We start from the raw sequence: 26,611 nt of genomic DNA, 5'->3' as shown, positions 1-26,611 counted from the left end.
TTTTTTTCTTTGCATTTACTATTGCAGGCTTTAAACAATAGCTTTATTAAGATATAACTTATGTACCATAGCATTAACCAATTTGAAGCATACGACTGAGTGTTTTTTAAGTATATTTACAGAATTGTACCATCATTACCACTATCTAATTTTAGAATATTTTTGTCACTCCAAAAAGAAACCACCTGCCCAGTAGCAATCATTCTTTCTCCTATCCCCAGCCCTAAGCAACCACTAATCTACTTTCTGCCTACAGATTTGCCTACTCTGAGCATTTTCTATCAATGGAATCATACAATAGATGGTCTTTGTGACTGGCTTCTTTTACTTTGCATGTTGTAGCATTACTTTGTTCCTTTTAATTGCCAAATAGCATTCCATTGTATGAATTTTTCTTTACTTTTCATCATAAAAATTTTGAAACATGTAAAGGAAGAAAGTCTAGTATATTGAATCTCCTTATACTCATCATCCAGCTTCACCAATTGTCAGTCAGCACTTTGGCCCATCTTGTTTTATTTTTCTCCCCAAACATCATGTAGCTTTATGTGTAAATGTTTCACCTTATGACTTTCAAAGTAAGAATTTTTACAATCATCTCAATATCAGTACCATACCAAAAACTCAATAATCATTCTGCAGTATCATCAAATAGCTCACCAATATTCAAATGCACCCTGCTGTCTCATTAAAAAATTTTCAGCTAGTTTATTTGAATCAAAATCTAGCAAGGTCCTCTCCTTTCAATAATTTTGATGGATGTACTCTAAGCCTCTTTTAATTAATAGAGTCCATCCCTCTCTCTTGCTGTCTCTCCCTCTCTCTCTCTCTCTCTCTTTTGTAATTCATTTGTGGAGAGATTGAATTGCTGGCCCTATAGAAACTCCCACTTTCAAGATTTGTCGATTGTGCTCCCTTAATTTTGCTTTACATGCTCTTTTGTCCCCTGTATTCCCTGAAAATGTATAGATCTAAGGCAGAGGTCAGAACAATTTTTCCGTAATAGACCAGATAGTAAATATTTCAGGCTTTGTGGGCCCTTCCACCTCTATTCAACTCTGCCATTGTAGTGTGAAAGCAGCCATAGGCGGCATATAAATGGGTATGACTATGTTCCAATAAAACTTTATTTGCAAAATGGATGGTGGGTAGAATCCTCATGTAGATACTTTATCAGATTCAAGTCTCACCTGTGAGTTATTTAATAGGTGTGGAAGTTGAATTTATACTACTAGCATGATGCAGGAATATTGAGCCAAGAAATTAATCAAAAGATGGTTAAGGTTCCCAGAGCTCTGGAAAAAAGAATATCTTGGGATGGAACAGTATGTCCTCAGGGGTCAAAATTCAAGGCAACATAATGTAATTTTTTTATGAATTAAAGTGCAACACTTGTAGTATGGTAGTGATAAAATAAAGCAGATATCTTCAAAGTTTCCATATGCAATATAATAAAAGATGTTATCAGACTGATACATTTTGAAGATTATGAATTGTTTCCAAAGTAGATTGAGAATAAAATCATTCCTATAATTTGTTATGAAAATTTTACCAGGAATTTTGCTTAATAGTAAATCATCCTGGATTGGGTGAATAAGGGTAAAGATTGCATAGATGAGTTTGTGCTGTAGAAAAAATTCTTCTTTCTATAGCTCACTCCTTCCAACTCATGCATGTTAGAAAGCTAGAATGTGTCAAATACAATCTATAGTCAATGGTTAGAGAGCATTAGCTTTGGAGGTAAATATATCAGAGTTGACACCCTGATTCTTTCAATTACTAGCTGTGTGACCTGGGGAAAGTCACTTACTCCCTCTGTGCTTCATTTGTGAAATGGAGATAATTAGAACTACCTCAAAATATTGTTTGTGAAGATGAATTGAGAAGTAGTTCCTGAGGGGTTGTGTGAGCTCAATAAAGAGAGAAATCAGCCCTGACCAGTGTGGCTCTGTTGATTGGGCATTGTCATGCAAAGCAAAATGTCACCAGTTTGATTCCCCATCAGGGCACATGCCTGGGTTGCAGGTTCAGAGGCAACTGATTGATGTTACTCTTTCACATCAATGTTTCTGTCCCTCTCTTTCTCCATCCCTTCTCCTCTAAAAATAAATAAATAAATAAAATCTTTTTTAAAAGAGAGAGAAATCATTTTTCACCTCTACTGCCACTATTCTCTTCATTTCTTTTTCTGATCCATTGTTTTTACTTTATGCACAACTTCCATCTTGTCACCTGTCTGCTTAGAACCCCTAAGTGACTCCCTAGCATTCACAAAGTAAAGGTAAAATTCCTTGGCCTGGAAAGTACAGTGATGCCTATAACCTGTACTAGTTATTTATTCTGTAAAAAAAAAATTACCAGAAGCTTAGCAGCTTAAAGCAACACACATTTATTAACTCACAGCTTCTGTGGATCAGGAGTCCAAACTTAGCTATATCTCCTGCTTCTGAGTCTCTAGTTGCAATCAAGATCCTGGCTAGAGCTGTGGTCTCACCTGAGGCTTGACAGGGGATGAATCTACTTCCAAGCTAATGTGGTTAGTGGTAGCATTCAGATCCCTATATGCTACTGTACTGAGGTCCTTAGTTTCTTGCAGGATGTCAACCAAAAGCCATCCTCAATTCCTTGCTGAGTGGCTGTTTCCACAGGGTAGCTCACAACATGGCATCTTGTTGCATCAAAGTCAGCATGGGAGACAGAGTCCTCCAGCAAGATAAAAATTACAGTCTTATATAACATAAACATGTACATCCTATCTTCTTTGGTATATTTTACTGGTTATAAGTGGGTCCTGTTCACATTCACGGGGAGGAGATCTCACAAATATATACCAATAAAAAGTAGGGGTTGTGGGAGTCATCTTAGAGTCTGTCCACACAAGATCCAAGATCCAGATGCTGGCAGTTGATTCCAGCTCCGCTATTTATTTCTCTCAGCCCCTTAATGCACATATGAAAAATGGAGACAGAATGATTTTTTATCTCATGGGGTTCTTAAGAAGATCAAATGAGGTAAAGGATTTTGCAGAGAGCTCTACACACATCCATCTCCTACCTACTTTAAGGTCTGTCTTAGGTCCCACTTTCTCCATGAGGGATTGGCTAAATCTACTTGTCTGAATGAATCTCTCTTTTCTTATAACAGAAACTGCTTGGCTTACTCATAGTTTCTACATTATCATATGCTGCTGTGTGTCACTAATGAAACATTCATGATGCATATCTTATCTGTCTGATAAAACTGCCAGAAACTTAAGGACAGGGATTTTTTCTACAAATAAAAAATAGAAAATATTTGAATGCAAAGCTTCATTGGGCACCCTAATAAACATTTTCTTATTTGTTCATTCTTCTTATCCTTAAAACATCCCTTTGAAGTAAGTTCTATTATTACTCTCATTTTACAGATAAGGTAACTGCAGCTCAGAGGGGCTAAGTAATTTGCCCAAGGTCACACGGCTAGATGGAGGTATCTGACTCCAGGAATGGGGCTCTTACTTGCCTCAAAAGCTACCTCTTTTATATGGTCTAGAGAAGTACAATGTACAAAGTAGTTGCTCATTTTAGCCTTTGATAAATGAAACTTTGTGCATTGAGGGAAGACTGTACTAGAGAAGTCTAGAGGAGTCTACTTGCATGCTGATGTTCAAGATGGGGCACAAGTGAGTTCTGGCATTAATACCTGCTTGTTGATTTCTTTTGATGGTAAAAAAAAATCACCATAGCTACCAAATAGCCATATTCTGGGCAACCTTCTTCGGGGAACATAATTTAAGATCACAATCTCTGGTAAGACATAGCAAGTCTTGGAGTTTACTGCAAACTGGTGCTCATTTCCCATGGTTTCCATAGTCATGAGGGGTTGTATTCCCACTAAGTCCATGCTGAGTGCTATTAGGCTCTCCCTTTGGAACATTCATCCTCAATTCCTGATCAACTCACCCATGTCTCAGTGCTAAGGCAATAAATTCCAGAGCTCTAAAATGTGAATCATCTGTGAGAATTCACTTCCAGTTCTGAGAACAGGACCCTTGGGAAAACTAGGCACTGGGCCAGACAGAGAGAGTGACCAAGAGTGGCCTGGTCACTCTTAACCTAAGCCTTGACCTTCAGCAAAGTAGAGAACTAAACCACTTAGGAAATATTAGATGTCCCACCAGATGTTCTTTGGACCATATCTTCTGTCCTATCTGTTCAAGCAGTGTCGTTCTGACTTTAATTTTATTTTTTGTCATTTCAGAATGAGGCCAATCAGGAGTGGTCTACCTTTTATGAAAACATGACCAAGCTTGCCAAAAAATTTGAACTAAAGCAAATATCGAGTGATAAAGTCAAGCGTCAATTGCAGGCCCTTCAGCAAAATGGGTTATCAGAAGATGAGAACAAACGGGTATGTGAACATTCTAGTACAGATCCCAAGAGTTGAAATATTGGGGAATGTTAAACATCAATATCGCCCAAGGCTACTTCCTTTACCTGCAAAGAGTGGTATGCTGACATTAAAAAGAGCTTTGGCCTTAGGTGGGGTGACCACATAATTTGTCATCCAAACTAGAATCCTTTTGAGAGTGAAAGAAGACACATAGTAATTATGTTAGTGGCACAGAGTTAAACTGGGATTATCTGGGCACTGTAGTGTAAATGGACACCCTCTACAGAAGTCACCTTCCTGAGGACCAGGCTGCCTGAAGAATACACCTAGTCTATGTCCATGGTTCTCAACTGGAGGTGATTTTGCCTCCCAGGGACACTTAACAATGTCTGGAGACATTTTTGTGATCACAACTTAAGAGGGGTGCTATTGGCACCTAGTGGGTAAGAATGCTAGTAAACATTCTACAGTGCACAAGATAGCCCCAACAACAAGAATTATCTGGTCCAAAATGTCAGTGCCAAGCTTGTGAAGGCTCGTTTAATTCTTCCTCCCTTTCATTCCTGACTCTCCTCTGCAACCTCTTTAACAAGTGGCTAACAACTTCAGCTCAAACTGCTTTAGGGACGGGTGATTCATCTCTTTCTAAGATATCAGTTCCATAGATGGGTTCCTCTAACTGATGGAAAGGTACTCCCTCCATTGAATGGTAAGTGCTTTACGTCCACTTTGCTCCACCTTCTAAAGCCAAATTGCTCTTTCCTATAATAGTCTTTAATGAATTCTTTACTTTGTCAATTTTCCCCTATACAATGGTTTTGAGTCCACTAACCAGTCTTAGCTACTGTTTTCACTTTGTCCATATCCTTGAACTGAATACAGTACTCTGAGTTGCTTCTGGTCTGCATGGAGAAGCAGCAATGTGACATTGTGCACTCTGTGCTCTACATCTACTAAGACAGTCTAGACCTATATTAGCTTTTGTTGTTTGGTTGTTTTTGTGTGTGTGTGTGTGTGTGTGTGCAACAGTCAAGTTCATGGTTGGCTCGTATCAATGTCACTGTTAATGAAGTCTCTTAATGTTGCTATGAAGTGATCCATTTTCAAATTCTATTCTTAGGTAGCTCGTTTATCCAAATTCAAGAAAGCCTATATTCGCCTCTGTTAAAATGACATTTCTCATTCCATCTCTCTAGCCTAGGAGTTAACAAACTGTTTTCTGTAAAGGTAAAGATAGCAAATATTTTAGGTTTTGTGGGACATATTGTCTCTGTCACAATGAGTCAATTCTGCTGTTGTGATGGGAAATCAGCTATGTTCCAATAAAACTTTTAAAAAATAGGAAGCAACAGAATTTGGCCTACAGATCATAGTTTACAGACCCTTGAACTAATCTAATGAAATATTTTAATCTAAAATAGTCCCCAGGTCTCCAGCTGGGGGCGTGTGAAAGGTAGCTGCTTGATGTTTCTCTCCCACATTGCTGTTTCTCTCCCTCTCCTTCTCCCTCCCTTCCCCTCCCTCTAAAAATAAATAAATAAAACTTTTAAAATATCTGGCTATTTAACATCAAAGCCTTCTTTCTTAGTTGCTTATCCTCTGGAACTCTGTTTTCTAATCTACATCTATAAAGAAAAAATGCATGATAAGAAGAAAGATGAAACCATATGGTCTATATCTTCCTACAAGTTGATATTTATTTTTCTGCATTCTTTGGATCTAGTCATCTAACTAGTTATTAATCCACATTATCTTATCCATTTCATGCTTCCTCGTCTTTCCCACAAAGACACCATGTGAAACTTTGCCCATTGCCTTGGTCTGGGGTAGGTGGAACATGAACATTGTGCTTTTAAAAGATCCTAGATAATTCTAATATGCAGCCAGGACTGAATACCACTGAAATGAATGTACAAACTTGAAGTGTTTGGGAACAGGGAGACTCAAAAATTCATGAATTCAGTGGGGAGAAAGAAGGGGGGAATTGAAAAAGCATGTAGAGAAGGAGACCATGAGGGGCTTTGTGCCATGGGCTGATTCCTTTGCATTATGGGATGTTGCTGAAGTTTTAAACATGGAATCTATTTTATGTTTTAGGATAATGACTCTTGTAGCAGAGTGAAAGAATGATGGAAGAGGGAAGTTGGAAAAGGGGAAATAGGACCTTTCATCTGGTGTTTCTTAAATCATCTATGGGAGAGGAATAAGTCCTCCCTCCCATCCTCCCTTCCTCCCTTTCTCCTTTTCTTCTTTATTACCAATCCATCACAGATCAATCCTTGGTTAAGATCTCATGCCTAGATGTCATGGAAATGTTAAATGGCTTTAAAGTTTATAAACATTTATTCTCTCAAGTCATTTACTGGCTTGCACTGATCCATGGACCATACTTGAGTAGTAACTACTTTATTGTCTTGGTCTTTTAAACTCTACCTACAGGGTAAAGTTTAAACTTTTCAGTATGGCATAGAAGGTCCCTTATGATCTGGCCCCTGCTTACCTCTCCATTCCCACATCCTCCACACCCCTCAATCAGCACTTTAGGCACTGCCCTCCATCTCTCTTTTCTGCCTCACCAATTTCTGCTTCTCTTCCAAAACACAGCTCTAATGTCCCCTCCTCTTTGAAGCCATTCCTGAATTTTCAGTTTATTAATTTACCCACTTTTCTCCATACTACCACATTACTTTTTGGTGACAGTTATAGCCCTTGTCACTCTGTTATGTAATTATTGATGTCATGGCTGACTCACTGTCCCATGACTGTGGGGTTGTTGAGGACCAGTGACTTGTTCATGTTACAATTGTCAGAATGTAGGACATAATAGATGTTCAATAAATGTACAGTCAATACTGAATAAAAAAACAATTGCACTTCTCTGTGCATGCGTAGGTGAGAAATGGTTTGGGGATTTTAGTAGATCTATTTATTTCAGTCACTCCACATATATTTATTACATGTTTATAAGGCTCCATACTAGTTGGCAGTGGGGAGATTTAATTGAGCTCTTTCTGCCCTGCATAACGGAAGATATTTGGTAAAGAAGATGTGAACTGTTATATTTCGAGGCATAAAAAAATTACATGGCCAAAAGGACATTAGCATTTTCTTTAGCATATTTTCCATTTTAACGGTGTTTATTATCTTTAAGTTGCAGTTGAATAAAATTCTAAATACAATGAGCACCATCTACAGTACTGGAAAAGTTTGTAAACCTAATAACCCACAGGAGTGCTTATTACTTGCAACAGGTAAGCTATTAATTTTGAACAGTGATTATGAAATTCACTTTTTTATTCCAAGTTTTAAAAATGAAATGGATGTTAGATAACGACATTGTGTCTTTCAAATGGATAATCCAAAGATGAGAAGATTCCAAATATGTGTTTCAGTACATAGATAAACTTTTACCATTTAACAAAATGACATTTGTAAAGTCTGCCACATTCGAATTTTTAGATTAAGTTAGTAGTTAAATGATGTTAGTGGTTTCTTTTCTTTGAAAAATATTTTGGAACTATAATAAGGATGAAGAAATTAATGAACTATGGATTTCATTTTATAACTTTGTGACCTTGATGTCTGCCAGTCTTACTCTTAATTCTTGAAAGTTCATGTAATTGTTTACACATAAAAATTTTACAAATGCATGTCTCTTTCCCTTCGGGTGGTTTGCAATAGCAGGCTTGGAGGACATAATGCAGTACAGCAAGGACTATGATGAAAGGCTCTGGGCTTGGGAAGGCTGGAGGTCTCAGGTCGGCAAGCAGATGAGGCCATTATATGAAGAGTATGTGGACCTGAAAAATGAGATGGCAAGAGAAAAGAGTAAGTTTGCTGGTCTGTAGAGGTCCTGAAGTTCTCTTTGGGGCTGTGGGGCTATTTCTCATGAATCACTAAGGCTGCCCTTTGATACAAACTACATCCCTAAATTAATGATCATCTGTTGAACAATTCATGTTGCCTGTCTCAGAAAAACTACCAGGGAATAAGGAAAAGTGAATTGACATTCTACAGTTTAAAGAACTCAGGAGTGTGACTCAGCTACAGGGCCTCAAACAAATCAGTTGTCTGGGAAGGTCTCAGGCCCCTGAAGTTCTTGGGGTTGTCTTGGGACTGAGTAGGGATTCTATTTCTTAGAAAGAATGAGAGACAGAAACACCATCACTCACCTAAACTCCCATCTAGCTACAGTTCATTCTCAAAGGTGATTTGTGTGTTTACCTCAGGGTGGTGCCACAGAAAGAAAAAATATCAAGTTAATTTAGACTGGAAACCCATTATTTTCTGCAGTTGTAATCATAACTCATCATGTGGTCATAAAAATGTTAACATGAGGAGAAATTTTCATATCTCTCAACTTACTCTCCTGCCTGAGTAATGAGCTTGAGCCACAGCATTATGAATAACTTTATGCTTTGATGATTCACTGCCTCCCGGGGTTGAGCGAGGAAGAATTTTTTTTCATTTGTTATTTCTAAATATCTTTCACGGCCACTTAAATTTGTATTCTCTAGCTGTAGGTAAGCTGGAGACAGTAGCTCTTCACCATATCCTCGCATCCAAATATTTACTTCTCTCCTCATCTTCATGATCACCCATTGCCAATGTGTCTATAAAAATAGAAATTATTAATATACATTTGCAAACTCTATTAGCTAATACCCTTAACACAAGCTCATGTTTCCTGACGAGTGAATACTACATGAAACACACAGAAATGTACTGTATATACATATGATTTGCAAATAAACACATGCCCACTGTGGCCATGTCTAAGATGAGTTGGGTTGAAATTGAAAATTTAAGACCTTGAATAAAATGAGACTTTTTAAATATATTTGACATGTTTAAAATTAATTTATTTATTTTTCCAAATACATTTCTCTCTGCCTTCCCCCCACCACTTTCCCCTGCCCCCCTCCCCCCTCTCCCTCCCTCAGTCCTTCCCCACTTTGGATTTGTCCATGAGTCCCTGCTATATGTTCCTTGACTTGCCTCTTCCCTTCCTTTTTCCCCATCCACCCCTCCTTCCTTCCCTCTTGTCTCTGTTGGTTTCTTTTTTTCTTTCAGTGTTGCTGGTCTTATTTTCCTTGCATCTTTGTTTTGTTGGTTAGGTTCCGCTTATAGGTGAGATCATATGGTATTTGTCTTTCACCCCCTGGCTTATTTCGCTTAGCATGATGCTCTCCAGTTCCATCCATGCTGTTGTGAAGTGTAGTAGTTCTTTTTTCTTTCTGCTGTGTAATATTCCATTGTGTAAATGTACCATAGTTTTTTTGATCCAATCATCTACTGATGGGCATTTAAGTTGCTTCCAACACTTGGCTACTGTAAATTGTGCTGCTATGAACACTGGGTGCATAGGTTCTTTGGAATTGGCATTTTGGGATTCTTAGGGTATAATCCCAGCAGGGGAATCACTGGATCAAAAGGCAGTTCCAAAACTCAGATCCAACCACATGTTTTAAAGCAAAATATTCCAACTGACCTATGGCGAGAGTAAAGAGATCCAGGGTTAGGAGACTAGGAGTATGCCTTTGTGTCTTACCAGTTGTGTGACTTTGGACAAGTGATTTAACCATCTAAAATCAGCCTGTTAATCTGCACAGTGTCAATCTTGTAGTGTTTGAGTTTATTAGATGAGACAATGCATTTAAATTTCTGGCACACAGCAAATGTTTAACAGATATTAGCTGGTGTTACTATTCATTTGCATTCCTTTGAGGTGATACTTAGAAGGGCAATAAACAAGTGACAGATGTTTGGATTTTTTCTTAACTTCCAGGCAAGGCTAATCTAAGTATACTGTGCTTAAACTCTTTCTTTCCCTTATGTTCTTCTCTTTCTTCTTTTTAAAAACAGATTACGAGGACTATGGGGATTATTGGAGAGGAGATTATGAAATAGATGGGGAAGATGACTATGCATACAGCCGCAACCAGTTGGCTGCCGATGTGGAACGTACTTTTGAAGAGGTAACCAAGGAATTGTACCTAGAGACAGATGTAGCACAGTGCACGTAAAAAAAGGACAGTGAACAAAGGCATTCTGGCTTGTTCTTAGCACACTGGTCAGCCATTCCCAGGACTCATAGTTATGGAATATCAGAGCTTAAAAAGATCTTTAAAACCAGAAGGGCAACTCCTACGGATTATCAGAATTGCTCAACTCTCCTCCCCCTTTCAGCCACTAACCAGCAATGACCAACAGCAAGATTGTAAGAAGGAAAGATTATAGGCAGGAATGATCTTTTAGATTTTAAAAAGGAATGGTCTTGGTGAGCTACCTGGGGCTGACACTGTCTTCCTTTGTTAGCAGAGCCATTGGTTTTGCTTCCTTCCTCAGGACAATTGATATTACTCTTTCTTTATGTTTGACTAAGGAAGCCTTTATAGGAAAGGGAGGGTCCTATTAGTAAAAGTGCCCCATGGGCACTTCTTAATGTCTCTATCTCCTTTCATTTTTGTCCCTATATCTCCCCCCTTATCTGTGCCTTCAAATTTCTTATGTGTGGCTACTCTGTCACAGACATAGTTTTGGGCAGAGCTATAAAAAATGGAAGCAAGACAAATACCCCCCCCCAAAAAAAAGGGAAATGGGCAAAAAATTTGAATAAGAACCTCATCAAAGAAATGGCAAATAAGCAAGTAAAGCATTATTAGGGAAATTCAAATTAAAACCATGATTATAGATACAGAGAACAGACTGAGAGCTGTCTGAGGGGAGAGGATAGGGAGGCTGGGTGAAAAAGGGGAAGGGATTAAGCAAAAACAAAAAAGTCATAGACACAGACAACAGTATGGTGATTACTGGAGGGCAAGTGGGTGGTGAAGGGAGGTAGAAGAGGGTAAAGGGGGGATAAATGGTGATGGAAGGAGACTTGACATGGGGTGGTGAACACATAATACAATATACAGATGATGTGTTATAGAATTGTACCCTTGGAACCTATATACTTTTATTAACCAATGTTACTCCAATAAATTCAATTAAAAAACGCCAGAATATCTATGATTTAAAAAAACTGAAAATACCAAGTGTTGGTGAGGATATGGAGATACTTGGGCCCTTATACACTGCTGACAGAAATGTCAAATGGTACAGCCACTTTGAAAAATAGTTTGACAATTTCTTAAAAGTTGAACACACCATATGACTAAAGTATTCTACTCTTAGGTATCTGTATGAGAGAAATTAAAAGGTATATCCATACAAAGGCTTATGCATGAAGGTTCATGGAAGCATTATTCAAAAGAGCCCCAAATTGGAAACAGATGGTGAATTTTATCCATGAGATATTAAATGAAGCAAACTCTGATGTATTCATACAATGAAATGCTACTCAGCAATAAAAAGGAATAAAGTATTGACACATGGAGTAATGTGAATAAACCTAAAAAAACATTATACTAAGTGAAAGAAGCCAGACACAAAAGGTCACAGAGTGTATGGTTTCATTTATATGAAATGTCCAGAATAAGAAAAATTATAGAGACTGAAATCAGTGATTGCCTGGGGTTGAGAGTGGGTGTAGAACAGACTGCAAATGGGCACAAGGAAACTTTCAGGAGTAAGGAAAAGTTATAAAACTGTATGGTGGTAATGGTTGCCCAACAATATAAATGTACTAAAACTCATTAAACTATACATTTAAAGATGGGTGAATTTTATGGTATGTAAGTGATATTTCAATTTTAAAACAAAGGGAGTAGGTAGCATCTTAGAAATGAATATTTTTGCATCTGCTTTCATTTTGGGACCTGTATTCTTCCAAGTGTATTTATTGTTTTATGCAGTGGAGCTAATTATCATCAACATCTGGAAAGAAGGAATGCTTTCAAAGTATCCAGAACATTTGAGAGGAAAAGGAATTAGAATTTAGCAAAATTCTAGTTGTCTAAAGGAGTTTCTATTTTTAGTGTTAAGGATTGGAAGTAGGGGCAGACTTCTTTTGGTCTTAAACTTCCTTCCTGGTCTTTTCAGATTACACCATTATATGAACATCTTCATGCTTATGTGAGGACAAAGTTGATGGATGCCTACCCTTCCCGTATCAGTCCAACTGGATGCCTCCCTGCTCATTTGCTTGGTAAAAAACTCCACAAATTTTTTGTGTACTTTGCTCTATGTTATTTCCACCAATAAAGTTGTTTTTTGGGAATGAAGCTCAACATAAAATTTTTGAAAAATTCTGTGACTGGAATTAGTAACATTATAGAAATCACATTTTGAAAGCACTGTCTTCAATAGAAAAATTTAAATCGTTTTCTTTTGCATTACTTTGTTTTGTACACAACAGGTTATTATGTTGGTTACAATCCAAAGGATAAACAGATTATTTAAGATAGCTAGAGAAAAAACTCCAAGTTCAAATGACAGAGGAAATGGGGGAAAATGTCATACTCTTCAGATTGTTTGTCTAAGTTCTTGAGTTGGAATTTGAGATTTTAGTATCATATTGTCAGAGAAAAGAAGCTTGACAGGCTAGAGGTAGTCAGCCATGAGAGAAAGGACTAGAATTAAGGTATAGCCTAAGTTAAAGCTTCATAAATTCTAAACTGTAGCAATTACTTTTGCTGGAAAGCACTTGGTTTGGAATCATATGAGTAATGAATGGAGTCTTCATCATGAAGAAAGATGCCTAACTTAGGAGGAAAATCAATCTTCCAAGAATTTTGGATTGTGCCACAGGGCCTTTGTAAACCATGCAAGACCTGGGGACCTTTATTGAACCTCCTAATTCCCTTCTAGAGAGTGGCTATCCTCCACTTCCCTCTCTATCACTCCAGAAGCTGAGACCAAATAAAATATATGTGTTTGAAAAATTCATGTCATGTATACATAACATTCCTACTACAGTTAAGCTAAGTTACTGGAAGCTAATTCTTGTCCAAGGCCAAGCTCCTTTCAGCAGGAGAAAATATGGACAAAGGACTTGTGGAGAATTTTTACTTTAAAGCCATATATAAATACACTCTACAATGTCTTTGGCAGGCATTCTTCAGTAATTCATTTTCTGTTTAAACCTTCCTGGTATGATGTGGCTTTTCCTTCCTTCCAAGGTAAACTATTCTGTTGCCTCACGGCACTGATTATAAGAAAGCTCTACCTTGCGTGGAACTGAATCAACACCCCTCTAATGCCTTCCATTCACTATGCCTAATTCTGTTATGAGGTTACACTGGGTATATCCATTCTTTTACAAGATGGCCTTCCAGATATTTATAAACAACCACCATAGAAGACATAACATAGTACCTGGCACAAGAATATGTATTAAATATATTTTAGTGAGTATTATTGTTATCATGTATATACTGTTTTCTTATTTTAAGTTAAATATCCTACCCAGATTTTTAACCATTCTTTAAAATGTCACTTTTCTAATTGTTCTCCTTTGGACAAGCTATCTTCTGTTGATGTCCTTCTTCAAACATCATGCCCAAAACTGAAGTTATTCTAGATGAGGTTTGATCAACATAGAGTAAAAATGGTACTATGGTTTCCTTTGTTCTAGACACTATATTCATTTATGTAAAGGTCACATTTGGGTTTTGGAAGCCATGCCATACTGTTTGTTAGGTCCTTTTTGGTCTTTTGCATGTGGACTATATTTCAACCTGATGTCACATATCACATATTTCTATAGCGGATAGATAGACTTTTCTTTAAAGCATGAGTTCATTGGAGTATTCTTTATTTAGTTATATTGTCTAGTTTCTTTGGTGTCAGGATTCTTGTCCTGCTATTAAATTGACTTTTTCTGGATCCATCTTTCCTTTTAGGGTCTCTGGCCTTGAAATCCAATTTAACATTTATTTGAGATGTTTAAAAAGTTACCCAGTTAAGTGTACTACTATATATAATAACAAAAGTGAAAGTCACTAAGTTAGAGATTCCTGAATGATGATCCTATATGATCTCTCTTGAATCCAACATTAGGGATTACCAATAGTTTAATTCGTAGTATTTTGTCCCTTGGATAATGGATTATATCGACATGTTTCTAATCTATAGTATCTATGATGTTCCATATATTTAATAAATTGTGCCTTTGAACTTCAGTTTTAAAAGAGAGAAACTAGGATTATTCCCTAGTAAGTTTTGCCTAACCACATAATCTGCCATTTTAAACTTTTAGAGGAGATAGAAAAAGAAGGGAGTATTGAAAAGTTAAAATAAGAGAAGAAAAAAAGAAATAGTGAAAAGGTAGTGCAGAAACTAGATTAAATCTAAACTACTATGTGGCCTGTTTACCAATCTCACCTCCTGCGCTATGTAAATATCCGGTCTATACTTCTGCTGTCTTTGTCATGTATTAACAAAATGTTTTTTTAATAGGTGATATGTGGGGTAGATTTTGGACAAATCTGTATGATTTGACAGTCCCCTATGGAGAGAAACCAACCATAGATGTTACTGCTGCAATGGTTGAGCAGGTAGGAAGAAGAGACCTTAAAAAGCAAATCTAAATTCTCAACTTCATTTCTTTATAGGCCATCTTTCTCTTCCCATCTGTAGTATATGAAACCATATAAATAAAAATCTCAAGATAATTTAAATTTATTTCTTATGTAGCTATCTCTTCATGGAAAAGTGGTTTACAATGTCAATGACATCAAGTGCCTTGAATAACCGCTAGGATATTGATCTTACTGAGAGATATTAAAAATGGAGATGATCTGAGCTTTCCATTAGGCAGTAAGATGTGCAATTATCAATTGGTTTGCCTCATTCTTTCCAAAGTTAGTCCTTGCTAAGTAATCAGTCAGTAATCTCTATAAATAATGAAAACAAGAATATCATTAGAAGATTTTTGCATATTTAATAATTAGTATTGTTTTTAATTTTTTAAATTTTAACTTTATTTTTATTGTTAGCACTATTACAGATGTTCCCATGCCCCCCAACCCCTTGCCCACCTCCACCCATTCTCCACTCCTCCTTCCCTCTGGCGACCACTACACTGTTCTCTGTGTTACAGAATATGCATAGATGTTCTTTGGCTAATCTCTTCCCCTTCTTTCATTCAGTATCCCCTTCCTCCAACCCTCTGTCAACTATCAGTCTGTTCCATGTATCCATGCCTTATTGTTAAAAATATTATGAAAATCTTTAAAATAATTTTTAAATCACCTTTATGTTGCCATCTTGGTGTAATTGTTTAAATTCTTTCTGGTCCCTTCTATTGATGAAATCGGTTATCATTATATACTTTTAGATAATTATGAAGTTTTATAAAAGTTATAATTGTATATTTTTAAATTTAGGTAATAGCCTACATTTCTGGGTAGAATTCACAGTCACACCTCTATTGGCTGTATACAATTTTTTCAGACAGTTGCATCATAATTTACTTTAAATTTTAGGCATTGCTGGACTTTTTTGCTTGTTAACAGTTTTAAATCTGTAAGCAGTCATGCAATGAACATCTTCACATATATAACATATTCCTGCAAAGAGTCCACAGCTGAATAAAAACATGGAGCTCTAAGGGTCTCCAGACTCCTGCAGCTGTTCTAACTCCATTTTTTAGTTGAGTAGCAGCAGAAGCCCATCTTTATACCTCCCCCTTAGCCAATCTACAGTATTTTTATACCCACCATATCTCCTAATGTTATTTCTGTAATAAACCTATGAGGCGATCAGGACAGGTACTGTGATAGTTCCGTGTTGTAGGTGAGAAAACTGAGGCTCAGGTGAACAACTTGCCTAAGTCACAAAGACAGTCAGCGGCTACAAAGCTTTGAACTTGGAACTTCTAGTATTTCCAGTGTGGTTTTCTATTCATTCATTGTTTATTTAACAGACGTTAACTGTTCTTAATAGTCTACACTGTTTTGGTATACATTCATTTTGCTCAAGAAAGGCATACTCATTAATACCAATATTGCCTGACATTAAGCCTTTATACGTCAATACTTTTAAAAAGCCATCGTGTCATATCCTGTTTAATATCCCCAGGGCTCCAGACTTTACTGGTCTTCAAGATCAGAAGACATTTTCTATGTTACCAGAAGTGACTCATGAAGTATATGTCAGCTACACAAACTTAGTTTGCCTGATATAGGCCTTATCTCCAAATAAATGTCAGCTCCAGGGACACTGGCTGGCAGAACAGTTTGCTGGGTGGGAAACATCTCCTGCTGCCTCTCTCTGCTTCCAGAATATTCTGAAGTTTAGATTCCATAAAGTCTATGAAGTCAAGGCCCAACTACACATTGGCTATTGGGTCACATGTCGGCCTTTTTGGTTCCAAAAGCCTATGACTTCATGTTCATGTTAATGTTTGCATCTTCCACCCATTGAACCTAGCATCAGGGCCTTACTCCTTGAAGGAGCTCACTCAGTAATTGTTGGCTTGCATTAAATAGCTTTTAGCAAAGAGGTTATTGTTGTTTATGCTTATACTTGGAATATAAAGAATAAAGACAAAAAGCCCATCACACATAATGTTACCTAGTCTGTGAATATTTTCATGCATTTTCTCATTAAGATTATATACTATATAAGTGGTTTACATATTCTACTTTTCACTTGTTAATTTATTATATTTTCCATTTCATAGTCATCATTATTTATTTAACCATTCTACTGGTTGTTTCTGTTTTTTCTTATTAAAAATCATTTTACATGCTGTACACCTTAAATTTATACAATATTATATGTCAAATATATATTAATTAAAACAATAATAAACAAAAATCATTTTAAATTTAATTCTTTGACCTAATTTCTGAGAAGTTCCTAGGTTAGTTTTCTAGAGACAGGACTACTAAAAGAAAGAATATAAATACTTTGAACACTGCCCATACATGTTGTCCAATTGCCATCCAGAAAGGTTATGCGTATGTACATATCCAAGAGAGAGAATGCTGTTATTTTAATGCTAGAATTAAATGCTGTTCTTATTTTCCAGTCCTGGGATGCAAAGAAGATATTCAAAGAGGCTGAGAAGTTCTTTGTGTCTGTTGGCCTTTTTAATATGACTCAAGGATTCTGGGATAACTCCATGCTAACTAAGCCAGATGACGGCCGGGAAGTGGTCTGCCATCCCACAGCTTGGGACCTGGGGAACAATGACTTCAGGTAGCAAGGCTGATACAAAGCTGATACTAAAGTGGGAGTCAATGGAGGAAGGAAAGAGGATGAATTTGAATTCCTTCTCTGCTTCTCTGAGCACAGAAGAGATGAATGAACTTCCCTTTAATGAAGGCTGGGAGTCCATGAGAGCACGTCTGGGCTTTCCCAGAAAAGGGGGATGGTCAGCAGGCCCTAACTTGAATCTTTGAACAATTTGACTCATTTGAAATAATATGCACCCATTAGAGTTGCATAGTCACGGGTATGGTGGTGCCCCCATTAGGAAAGTTTTGGTGCTAAGATTTATATGAGATGGATGTGTGATTCAGCCATTGATTCTTCCTTCCATGTGGATGAGACAGTACAGGTGGGTAAATAAGCTGGGATAAAAGAAAGTGGTGGTATCATAAGAGAAATAGAGAACGCTCAAGGGGGGAATTGGAAGACAGCTGACCACACCTGGAATAGCAGGTAGGCTCAGACAGGGCTTTTCAGGTAGTATTTAAATTGGGCTTGAAAGACAAGAAGTGTTCAGCCAGACAGAGCTGGGAGGAGTACCCTAGGCTGGGAGAATAGCAGGATTAAATGCAGAGAGGCAGGACCTAGCACTGTGTCCCAGAGTCAGCAGATTAGACTAGAAAAAAAGGCTGTGAAGAAGGTTCTGTGTGATAGGGCAAACTGGGCACAGGGTTTCAAATCCCAGGTGCCACTTAATGACTAGGCAACCTTGGGCAAGGTGTTTAACCTTCCTGGGTTTCAGTTTCCTTATCTATAAAGTGGAATAGTAATTCCCAGTTTGCAGGTTTGTGAGTATCTTAGGTTGGATTCCCCAGCTTGAGATGAAGATTCTTTACAAGTGCTGCACTGTGGGACAGCTCTCAGGCAAAGGGGAGTGAGGGAAGCAGAATGGGGCAGGTGAAAGATTTAAGTAAGGATGCAGTCTCAGCTGAAGACTTGCCTCAGCCTCATCCCACAGGGCTCTCTGGAGCAAGACTTGAACCAGAGTTGGTCACACCTTGGGACAAGGTGTATGCAACGGACTAATAGGTACCCCCATATTAGTCAGTCATTGACTGTGGACTGCCTGAGTTGGGGGAACATGACCTGAGTGGGGGGAACGCGACCTACCTGTTGAGGCACCTCACATTTAGCCAAAGATAGTGAAGAAGGAAGCAGCTATTGGCCTTTAAGGGATACACCTCAGGCAGCTGGGAGATGGGTGAATCTGCCTGGTAAAGTAGATCTGGGCAGGAATCCAGCACCATCCAGTACAGTAGCAGTTGGCCACCATTTTCTGTAAATGATCAGGTAGTAAAAATGGCCAGGTAGTAAACCCTTTTCTGCAAATGGTCAGGCCAAAGAGTCCATTATGTTTTTTCCATATGATGGCATTAGTAGTGCCTAGTTGTTTTTAACTTCATCTGAAACAATTTTGTTAGATTGTATTGTGACAGCTGTCCTATCAGCATGCAATTAGAAAAAACTTATCAAAATTGGTAAATTTTCATGCAGCCATTTTAATATTGAAGATGGAAGAAAATATGCAACATTTTTGGAGTATTATGATTTATTATTTCAAGAAAGGTAAAAATGCAACTGAAACACACACACAAAAAAACCGTACCGTGTATGGAGAAGGTGCTGTGAATGATTGAACATGTCAAGAGTGGAAATTTTCTGGGTACTATTGACATTTTGATCAACTAATTCTCTGCTGTGAGGCTGTCTTGTGCATTGGAAGATGTTTAGCAGCACCCCTGGCCTCTACCCACTAGAATCCAATAGCAGAACATAGCTGACAAACTCAAAATATCCAAATCAATCAAGTTATTGGTGAAAGTGAAAAATGTGTCTTTTATTTTATGGAAAAACTGTAATGGACTTTTTGGCCAACCCAATAGTTTAGGCATTGCAGGTCTCTATTGCAACTACTTAGCTCTACCCTTGTGGTGTGAAAATAGCCCTAGAAAACACATAAACAGATGGATGTGGCTGTGCGTCAATAAAGCCTTATTTATCAAAACAAGCAGTAGGCCGCAGGCCATAGTTTACTGACTCTAGGACTGAGTGAGGCTTACAAATAAATGTATGTAAGTTTCATAGCACAGGATCTTACATACAGTAGACATTACATATATAGTAGCTATTCTTATAATTGTTTCAAAAAAGGATGGAGAAAAACCAAGTTGGAAAAGCAGGTCATGTTGGGGTATATAAAGGAGGTTGAGTTCATTCTTAAGCACTGGGGAGTCCAAAGGGTATTTATCAGGGAGATGATACAGTCAGAGTAGTAGGAAAATTAATTTAGGAACTGACTGAAATATGATGCCCCCACATTCATCTGAATGAAATTGTCCTTGCCAAGTTGAGAAGGACCACTACCTAACTGCCAAATGTAGTCCTAATTTCATTGGGCCACAGCAGCATTAGATAACATTTACAAGTTGTCTTTGAAATGCTATTTTTCATTGGCCTTTGCATTGCCATCCTCTTCTGGACTTCTTTGACGTCTTTCTCCATCTCCTCTGAACCAACTTCGTCTCCCACTCTGTACATGCTGGGACCTCCTAGAGCTTTGTCTTTGGCCCTCTTTTCTTGACATTCTACCTATACCTGTTTCATGGACCACCACATCCACTGCCTGACTTCATCCACTGCTAATGATCACCAACTGTCAATTTCTAGACCCTTCTCTTGTTACTTCTCTATTCTGGCTATACCAAAATGCTCAGTGTCCTGAAGAGCACATTCTTTTCTTAAGTCTTTCTCACTGAGCTCCTCCAGGAATTTAAAACTCTTGTCCTTCCCTGCCCTCTACCTGGAAAATCAGGGTCCCGATTGCTCATTGCATCCTCAGTTATGCCCTTCTTGGTGTTTCTAGGAGACTGTGCCTGCATTCACTCATTGTTATACCCAAAGCCATTCCTACTAATCATTTATAGAGTATTTGTCTCAGAGTTTTTGTAGTAGAGGACTCTATTTATCTTTCTTTCTGTTAGTCTGTGAGCAAGACAAAAAGATTCAGCCCTGCCCATCACTTTATACTGAGCACCTAGTATAGTTTCTGGGATCTAAAAGGTAGGTCCTCACAATTCATTGGTGAGTGAATTTTGGAAAGATGATTCATGCTACCAAAATCCCACACAACTCTATTGTAATTATTCAATGAAATTTGTTTTAATCTTGTCCATTTATGCGCAGGATCAAGATGTGCACAAAGGTGACAATGGACGACTACCTTACAGCTCATCATGAGATGGGACACATCCAGTATGACATGGCATATGCCAAACAACCCTTCCTACTAAGAAATGGAGCAAATGAAGGGTTCCATGAAGCTGTTGGGGAAATCATGTCACTTTCTGCAGCTACACCTAAGCATTTGAAAGACCTGGGTCTTCTGGCACAGAATTATCCTGAAGACTATGGTACAGACATTTTTGTCATGGCTTGTTTTGGAGATTCTTTAGTCTGATGTGGGCAAAGATATTTATTATCATGCATAGGATATATTTAATTTTTGCCACATAAAGGTATTTATGGGTAACTGGGAATTGCTACTGGCTAAAAAATTAAGTATTTATCATGACACGCCAATTTGTAGTTTTGCATCTTTGTAAAGGACATAAGAGAGATAACTGAATGAATGATGTTGGGACTCTAAGAAACATCTAATGGGAGATTTTTTAAATGATGCTTAAACAGGCCCACAGAAGTGAAATGGCTTATCCAAGATCACCTAGCTAATTAGTGTCAGAATTCTGACTAGATCCCTCTGGTTCTAGGTAAAAACTTCCCAAAATGTTAGAGGGAACAGATTCTAAAAACCACTTTGCAGAGGAAGCAAAGTGAAGACAAGAGAGGGAAAGTAACCAGCCCAAGGTCAAAAAGCAACATGGCCAAACCAGAACGAGGGCTCTAATCTAAAGCTTTTTCTATAACATTATGCAAAATAAAGGGTACCTTGAAATTTGGGAGTTCTAAAAGAACAGGTGGTAAAATACCAAGATTGGAAGGGACTGAAATGTTTTGTTAATCCAACAGAAGCATGTATTTGCCCTCATAACATCCCCTCAGATCCATGCTATTTTTCAACAACTTTGCTAGAGGTAGCCTGTTTCTCTTTGGATGACCTAGACTTGCTAGAACACAACAAATGTTCACAAGATGTAGATTCTTCAGTGAGGATACCATGACTTCTGATTCTTCTCTGTAAAAGGACACTAAAAGCTAAATATGCTTCTCTCTTTTGAGTATTCTGTCCTCTCATGTTAGCTCTGGTGGTTGGAAGTTTTGGTCAATGAAGTCATGGTCATGAGCTCAATTCTTGTGTGGGCAATTCACTTTGCCTTGATTTCTGGCTCCAGACCTTACTGCGCTCATGAGCAGCTTGGGAGTAGGTCAGTGTAAAGCTATCATCATGTCTGAAAAAGTTACTGTAAGCAGACTCAGTAGGTAATAGACTCATAGCTGCATCCCCCCATAAAGGGAGAAACAAAGAGAAGGGAGTTCACAATAACTACACCTGTTTATTAATTTTAAAATATCACTCTCAAGTCAATTAATAGACAATTATTTATTTTATAATTTAAAAAAAAATTCTTGACAGCAGGAAAAGATGGTTGAATCACAAAGACAGTACTAAACATGGTTGGTGAAACCACTGGTTTGAAAACTCCTTTTCTTGGCCCTGCCCCTGATTAGTACATGATGTTAAATTAGTTCCGTTGTTCTTTCTCTCCTGCCTTCCCTCTTTCTCTCCCTTTCTTCTTCCAAAAATATTTCTTAAGCACATACTATGTGCAAGGCATATTTCTAGACACTAGAGATAGAGTGGTATGCCAAGTAGAGAATATCCCCTGCTTACATTTCAGTGAGCCCTCTTTGTACACTGGAGTGAGCTCTACTGCCTTTATATATGACTAATAAAGGATAAGTGAAATACCATAATTTCTTAAAGCATTTTAAACTCAGGTAAGGAAGATGTCAGTACACTTAAAATACATTGTACTTCCAATTATCCAGTAAATTGTTTCTTCTATGGAGGTTCTTTTTGATTTTTTGTTTGTTTGTTTTACTGTGTGGTTTGCTGGCTTTTGACCACATCTGTTTATTATTTGTTTATTTAACAAAAACACAGAGGGCATCATGTGGTAGACACCATGCTAGGTATACAGTCTTGAATGAAACATTACCAGTCACTGCCTTCATAAAACTTCACAAAAATAAACAGTAAGACTGTAAAAGTCGATAAAGTAACTTCAATAAGTTCTGATAATAGATATTCAAGGAAGACAATTGAAACTAATTTAAAAAATGAGGACTAGGGGTTACTTGTGAGTTTATTTCATCTGTCCTATCCAAGACTTCATTTTACCCCAAGTCCCTTAGCTGAGAAAATGAATATATGCATATTATTACATCAACTGTCAATATTTCTTATGTAACCATCCTTATGGTAACTATATCTTGAAGAATATTTTGGGATTGGACAATTATCCAACACAAAACATCTGTCATCCTCATCTTAATATTTATCCTTTTCTATTTTACTTTCAGAAACAGAGATAAACTTCCTGCTGAAACAAGCACTTAACATTGTTGGAACTCTACCGTTTACTTTCATGTTAGAAAAGTGGAGGTGGATGGTCTTTAAGGGTGAAATTCCCAAAGATCAGTGGACGAAAAAGTGGTGGGAGATGAAGTAAGTCAATGAATATGCAATGTGTAAAACATTTTCTCATGAGTTTGCTGTTTATTTAAAAGCGATTGACTGGTAATTTGCTTGATAACATGTCTTTTAAGAGCTGCTTTTCTTTCCCTGTCTCACTTCCTCACTTCTTTGCCAGTATTTCCTGGGGTCATTTCTCAAGACCTTGTCTCAGAGTCTGCTTCTGTGATAATCCAATCTAAAACAACTAGGATTGGGGTTCTCAGAAAATTAATTGTAATAAGAATAACTTGGATTTCAACAATTGTATTGTAATCTGCTGAGCTGGGGCTAAATATGTGAAAATAAGAGAGAAGTGCATTTAGGGCAGGGAAATACATCACCACACACAAAACACACCACCACCAGCACCAGCACACATTAAGTGCTTCCATTTTTTTAAGTCTTTATTTGGGTGCCCTCTCCTCAGATAATATTTTTTGGCCCTGCCCCCCACCCAAGCACGGTCAGAGGACACAACTTCTCACACTCTGTCTTTTTGAGTTTTTGGTCACCCATTAAACTCTGATATTATTTAGGAAGTCATCAATTTATTCATTCTATTTATTCTTTTAAACAAAGATATATTGATTCCACATTTTAGGCAAAACCCTGGGTATCTGATGCCGATCATTTCAGATGTTGTCCTTGACTTCAAAGAACTTTAGTCTATGGTTACTAGGGAGGGATGTGGAAAATAAAACCACTGCAACATATTGTGTTGTGATATGGGAGGGAATGGAGATTCATGAACAGCCAAGGGGAGAGCGAAGGCCCAATCTGATGGGTCAGATGAGGAAAGGCATCCAAGCTGAGCTCTGAGAAAGGTGTGGGAGTTAATCAGGTATATGTAGAGGGGAACAGAGATAATTTCAAGCTAGAGAGAGCTTGGCATATTTGAGCAACAGATAATGATCCCTTTCAATAGTTTTAGCACTCCATCGTTTGTCACTGTTTTCTAAGTGCCTTGGACAGTGCCTGATGCATGTGGATATGAAATAAATGGGTTTTAGATGAACGATTACAAAAGAATACAGGAAAGAAGGAAGAGGAAAGGCAGAAGGAATGAAAGAAGAAAGGAAGGGAGGGAGGGAGGGAAGAAGAAAGGAAAATCTTTTCCCCACCATCTATTAGTCAGACTGCTGCCATTTTTTTAAAATTTTCTTATTTTTCCTTTCTGTAGTGAAGATCTACCTATATAGCATTCAGCCCCATATCCAGAAGTTTAACTCAGCGCCACTTTTTTTTGGCCAATATTGTCTTTGTTAACATAAATCCTACTTGGGATTTCTAGTGTCTGAGTATTACTAAGAGTGTGTTTATAATCATTCCACAGTCAGATAGGACAAATGCATTAAGTTTAAACAATGCCAAATGCATGATTGCCCTAGCTTTATTCTAAATGAGTCATGTTTTGATCCTTTTAGTTTATTTCTAAAGGGACATGGAATCAGACCCTTAAGATGGCTCATTAATGCATTCATTACTCCGTTCACTCAGCAAATGCACATGACATTTTTCCTTAGCATTAGACACCATGTTTTACACTGGAGCTATAGGGGTGACCAAGACACAGCCCTGCCCTCTAGGAGCTCCAGTCTCAAAGGGAACAAGGAGGTGTATGTGGATAATTCTAAAATGGAGAGAGAAATGGCAAAGGAGGTGCAGCTAGAGAAGGCTAAGGGAGCTGGAGAGGTTCACTGTACTGGTGGGCGGATGGGAACAGGGGCAGGCCTCATAAAAGGAGACATTTGAGCTAGCCTTGAAGAATAAGGGAGATTTCAATTTTATACAATTCTGTCTGCCAGGAGCACATGAACTGTGGTGCCAGAGAGGAGTTATTAGGACTTCCACTGTATGTTTTTGGCCACACAATGCACTTTACTGAATCCTTGTTTTGAAGACACAGTTAGTTTCCAATGGTATACTCTGGCTGAATTAAAAACGGAAGAGAAAACCACATAATGAGCTGTAGTTTGTAATTTTGGCACTGTTTTTATTTCACCTGGCAACCAATTCTAGTACCATTGGCTGATGAAACAGCACTAGCTGCATCCAACTGTCCCTTCTCCTGGTGAGCAATCCACAGCTAATGTATCTTTTTTCTCCCCCATAGGCGAGATATAGTTGGGGTGATGGAACCTTTTCCCCATGATGAAACATACTGTGATCCCGCATCTCTGTTCCACGTTGCTAATGATTACTCATTCATCCGGTAAATTACAGTTTCTTTTCACTGTTTAACTTGTGGGGCTTGTGGACAACTGTGCTAATGGTAGAGAAATAGGGATCTATGAAGCAATGGCTGTAATTTCTCTTTCTATCTATACCTGCCTTCCCCCTCTAAAACCTCAAAATAGATTATCAGTTTCTATGCAGTTTAACTCAACACAATTTATTGTGTTAAGTAAAATTGTGTGAGATCTTTTATCTACCATCAAGGAATTTATAGTATCTTTGGGAGAAAACAAACAAGTATTTTTGTTTGTCTTCTTGTTACTGGTAGAGTTCAGAATGATTGTAAAAGAAAGCATTTTTAACGTGAAGTGCGAAAACCTGTGTTCTTCAGCTATTAGCCCCAGGTCTTGAGTTTGCTGAGCCTCAGTTTTTTTTATTTGTACAGAGAAAGTAATATTATTCACCTGCTGTAAGGATTGATTGGTATCATTTATATGAGAGGGCTATAAATCTGTGAAACACAATGCAAATGTGAGCTAATACTTAACAAAATAATACTGCCTTTTTATCACCTGATACAGGAATACAAGTAGGTTATAATGAGTCTGTAAGTATTCATGTTTGGGTCTTTCTGGAGAAAGAGGTTTGATGATTATGTCTTTGATTACTAGGGTCTCAGAATTTAAATCTATGCCCCAATCTATGACTCTACTACATTAACTAAACATGGGCCTGCTTTTTCTGTTTATTTGTCTCTTTTACAGTTATTACACAAGGACCATTTTTCAATTCCAGTTTCAAGAAGCCCTTTGTCGAACAGCTCAACATACAGGTCCCCTGCATAAATGTGATATTTCAAATTCCACTGCAGCTGGGGAAAAACTGCGGTAAGAAACGCTTCAAAATGTGGTACCTCTGCTGCTATCCAGAATTACTAATTTCCATGTCTAGCTTTAAATTTGATTTATTTTCCTAAAAAGAAAAGTTTAGGCCTCAAAATGTCCTAGTTCACTAATTAAATTTTTATTTTGTGGTCACACATGAACCTAGACCATGTGGTAGCTGAACAGGCCACCTCCTTTCTCCATGTCATTACTACAGAATTTTCTTCATAGTAATTGGAAGGGAAAAGTGATCGAAGTATGAATACATCCATTAACATGCATTATTTTCTTATGTGCCAGGAGCAAACTTACCAAAGCCAGAAAGGAGAAACCATAGATCAGACATGTAAATATTGTGTACATCTGAAATTCCTCAAAAGGC

At 37.7% G+C, this 26,611-nt stretch overlaps 1 protein-coding gene across 2 annotated transcripts in view; it reads left to right on the top strand.

The window, feature by feature from the left end:
* Positions 1–26,611, top strand: part of ACE2 (angiotensin converting enzyme 2) — a 39,933-nt gene that overhangs the window by 4,744 nt on the left and 8,578 nt on the right. For both annotated transcript variants that reach the window (XM_054581191.1, XM_054581190.1), the window contains exons 2-12: positions 4,240–4,389; positions 7,529–7,622; positions 8,056–8,199; positions 10,237–10,349; positions 12,358–12,463; positions 14,716–14,813; positions 17,294–17,463; positions 20,659–20,885; positions 23,017–23,161; positions 25,284–25,382; positions 26,110–26,232. In XM_054581191.1, the coding sequence (XP_054437166.1) occupies positions 4,240–4,389; positions 7,529–7,622; positions 8,056–8,199; positions 10,237–10,349; positions 12,358–12,463; positions 14,716–14,813; positions 17,294–17,463; positions 20,659–20,885; positions 23,017–23,161; positions 25,284–25,382; positions 26,110–26,232 (1,469 nt within the window). The remainder of the gene's footprint in view (positions 1–4,239; positions 4,390–7,528; positions 7,623–8,055; positions 8,200–10,236; positions 10,350–12,357; positions 12,464–14,715; positions 14,814–17,293; positions 17,464–20,658; positions 20,886–23,016; positions 23,162–25,283; positions 25,383–26,109; positions 26,233–26,611) is intronic.

This window comes from Pteronotus mesoamericanus, unplaced genomic scaffold (genome assembly GCF_021234165.1).
Source record: "Pteronotus mesoamericanus isolate MK-2021 breed Mesoamerican mustached bat unplaced genomic scaffold, CSHL_Meso_final contig_65, whole genome shotgun sequence".
Lineage (NCBI taxonomy): Eukaryota > Metazoa > Chordata > Mammalia > Chiroptera > Mormoopidae > Pteronotus > Pteronotus mesoamericanus.
This window is presented reverse-complemented; position numbering and strand designations above follow the sequence as displayed.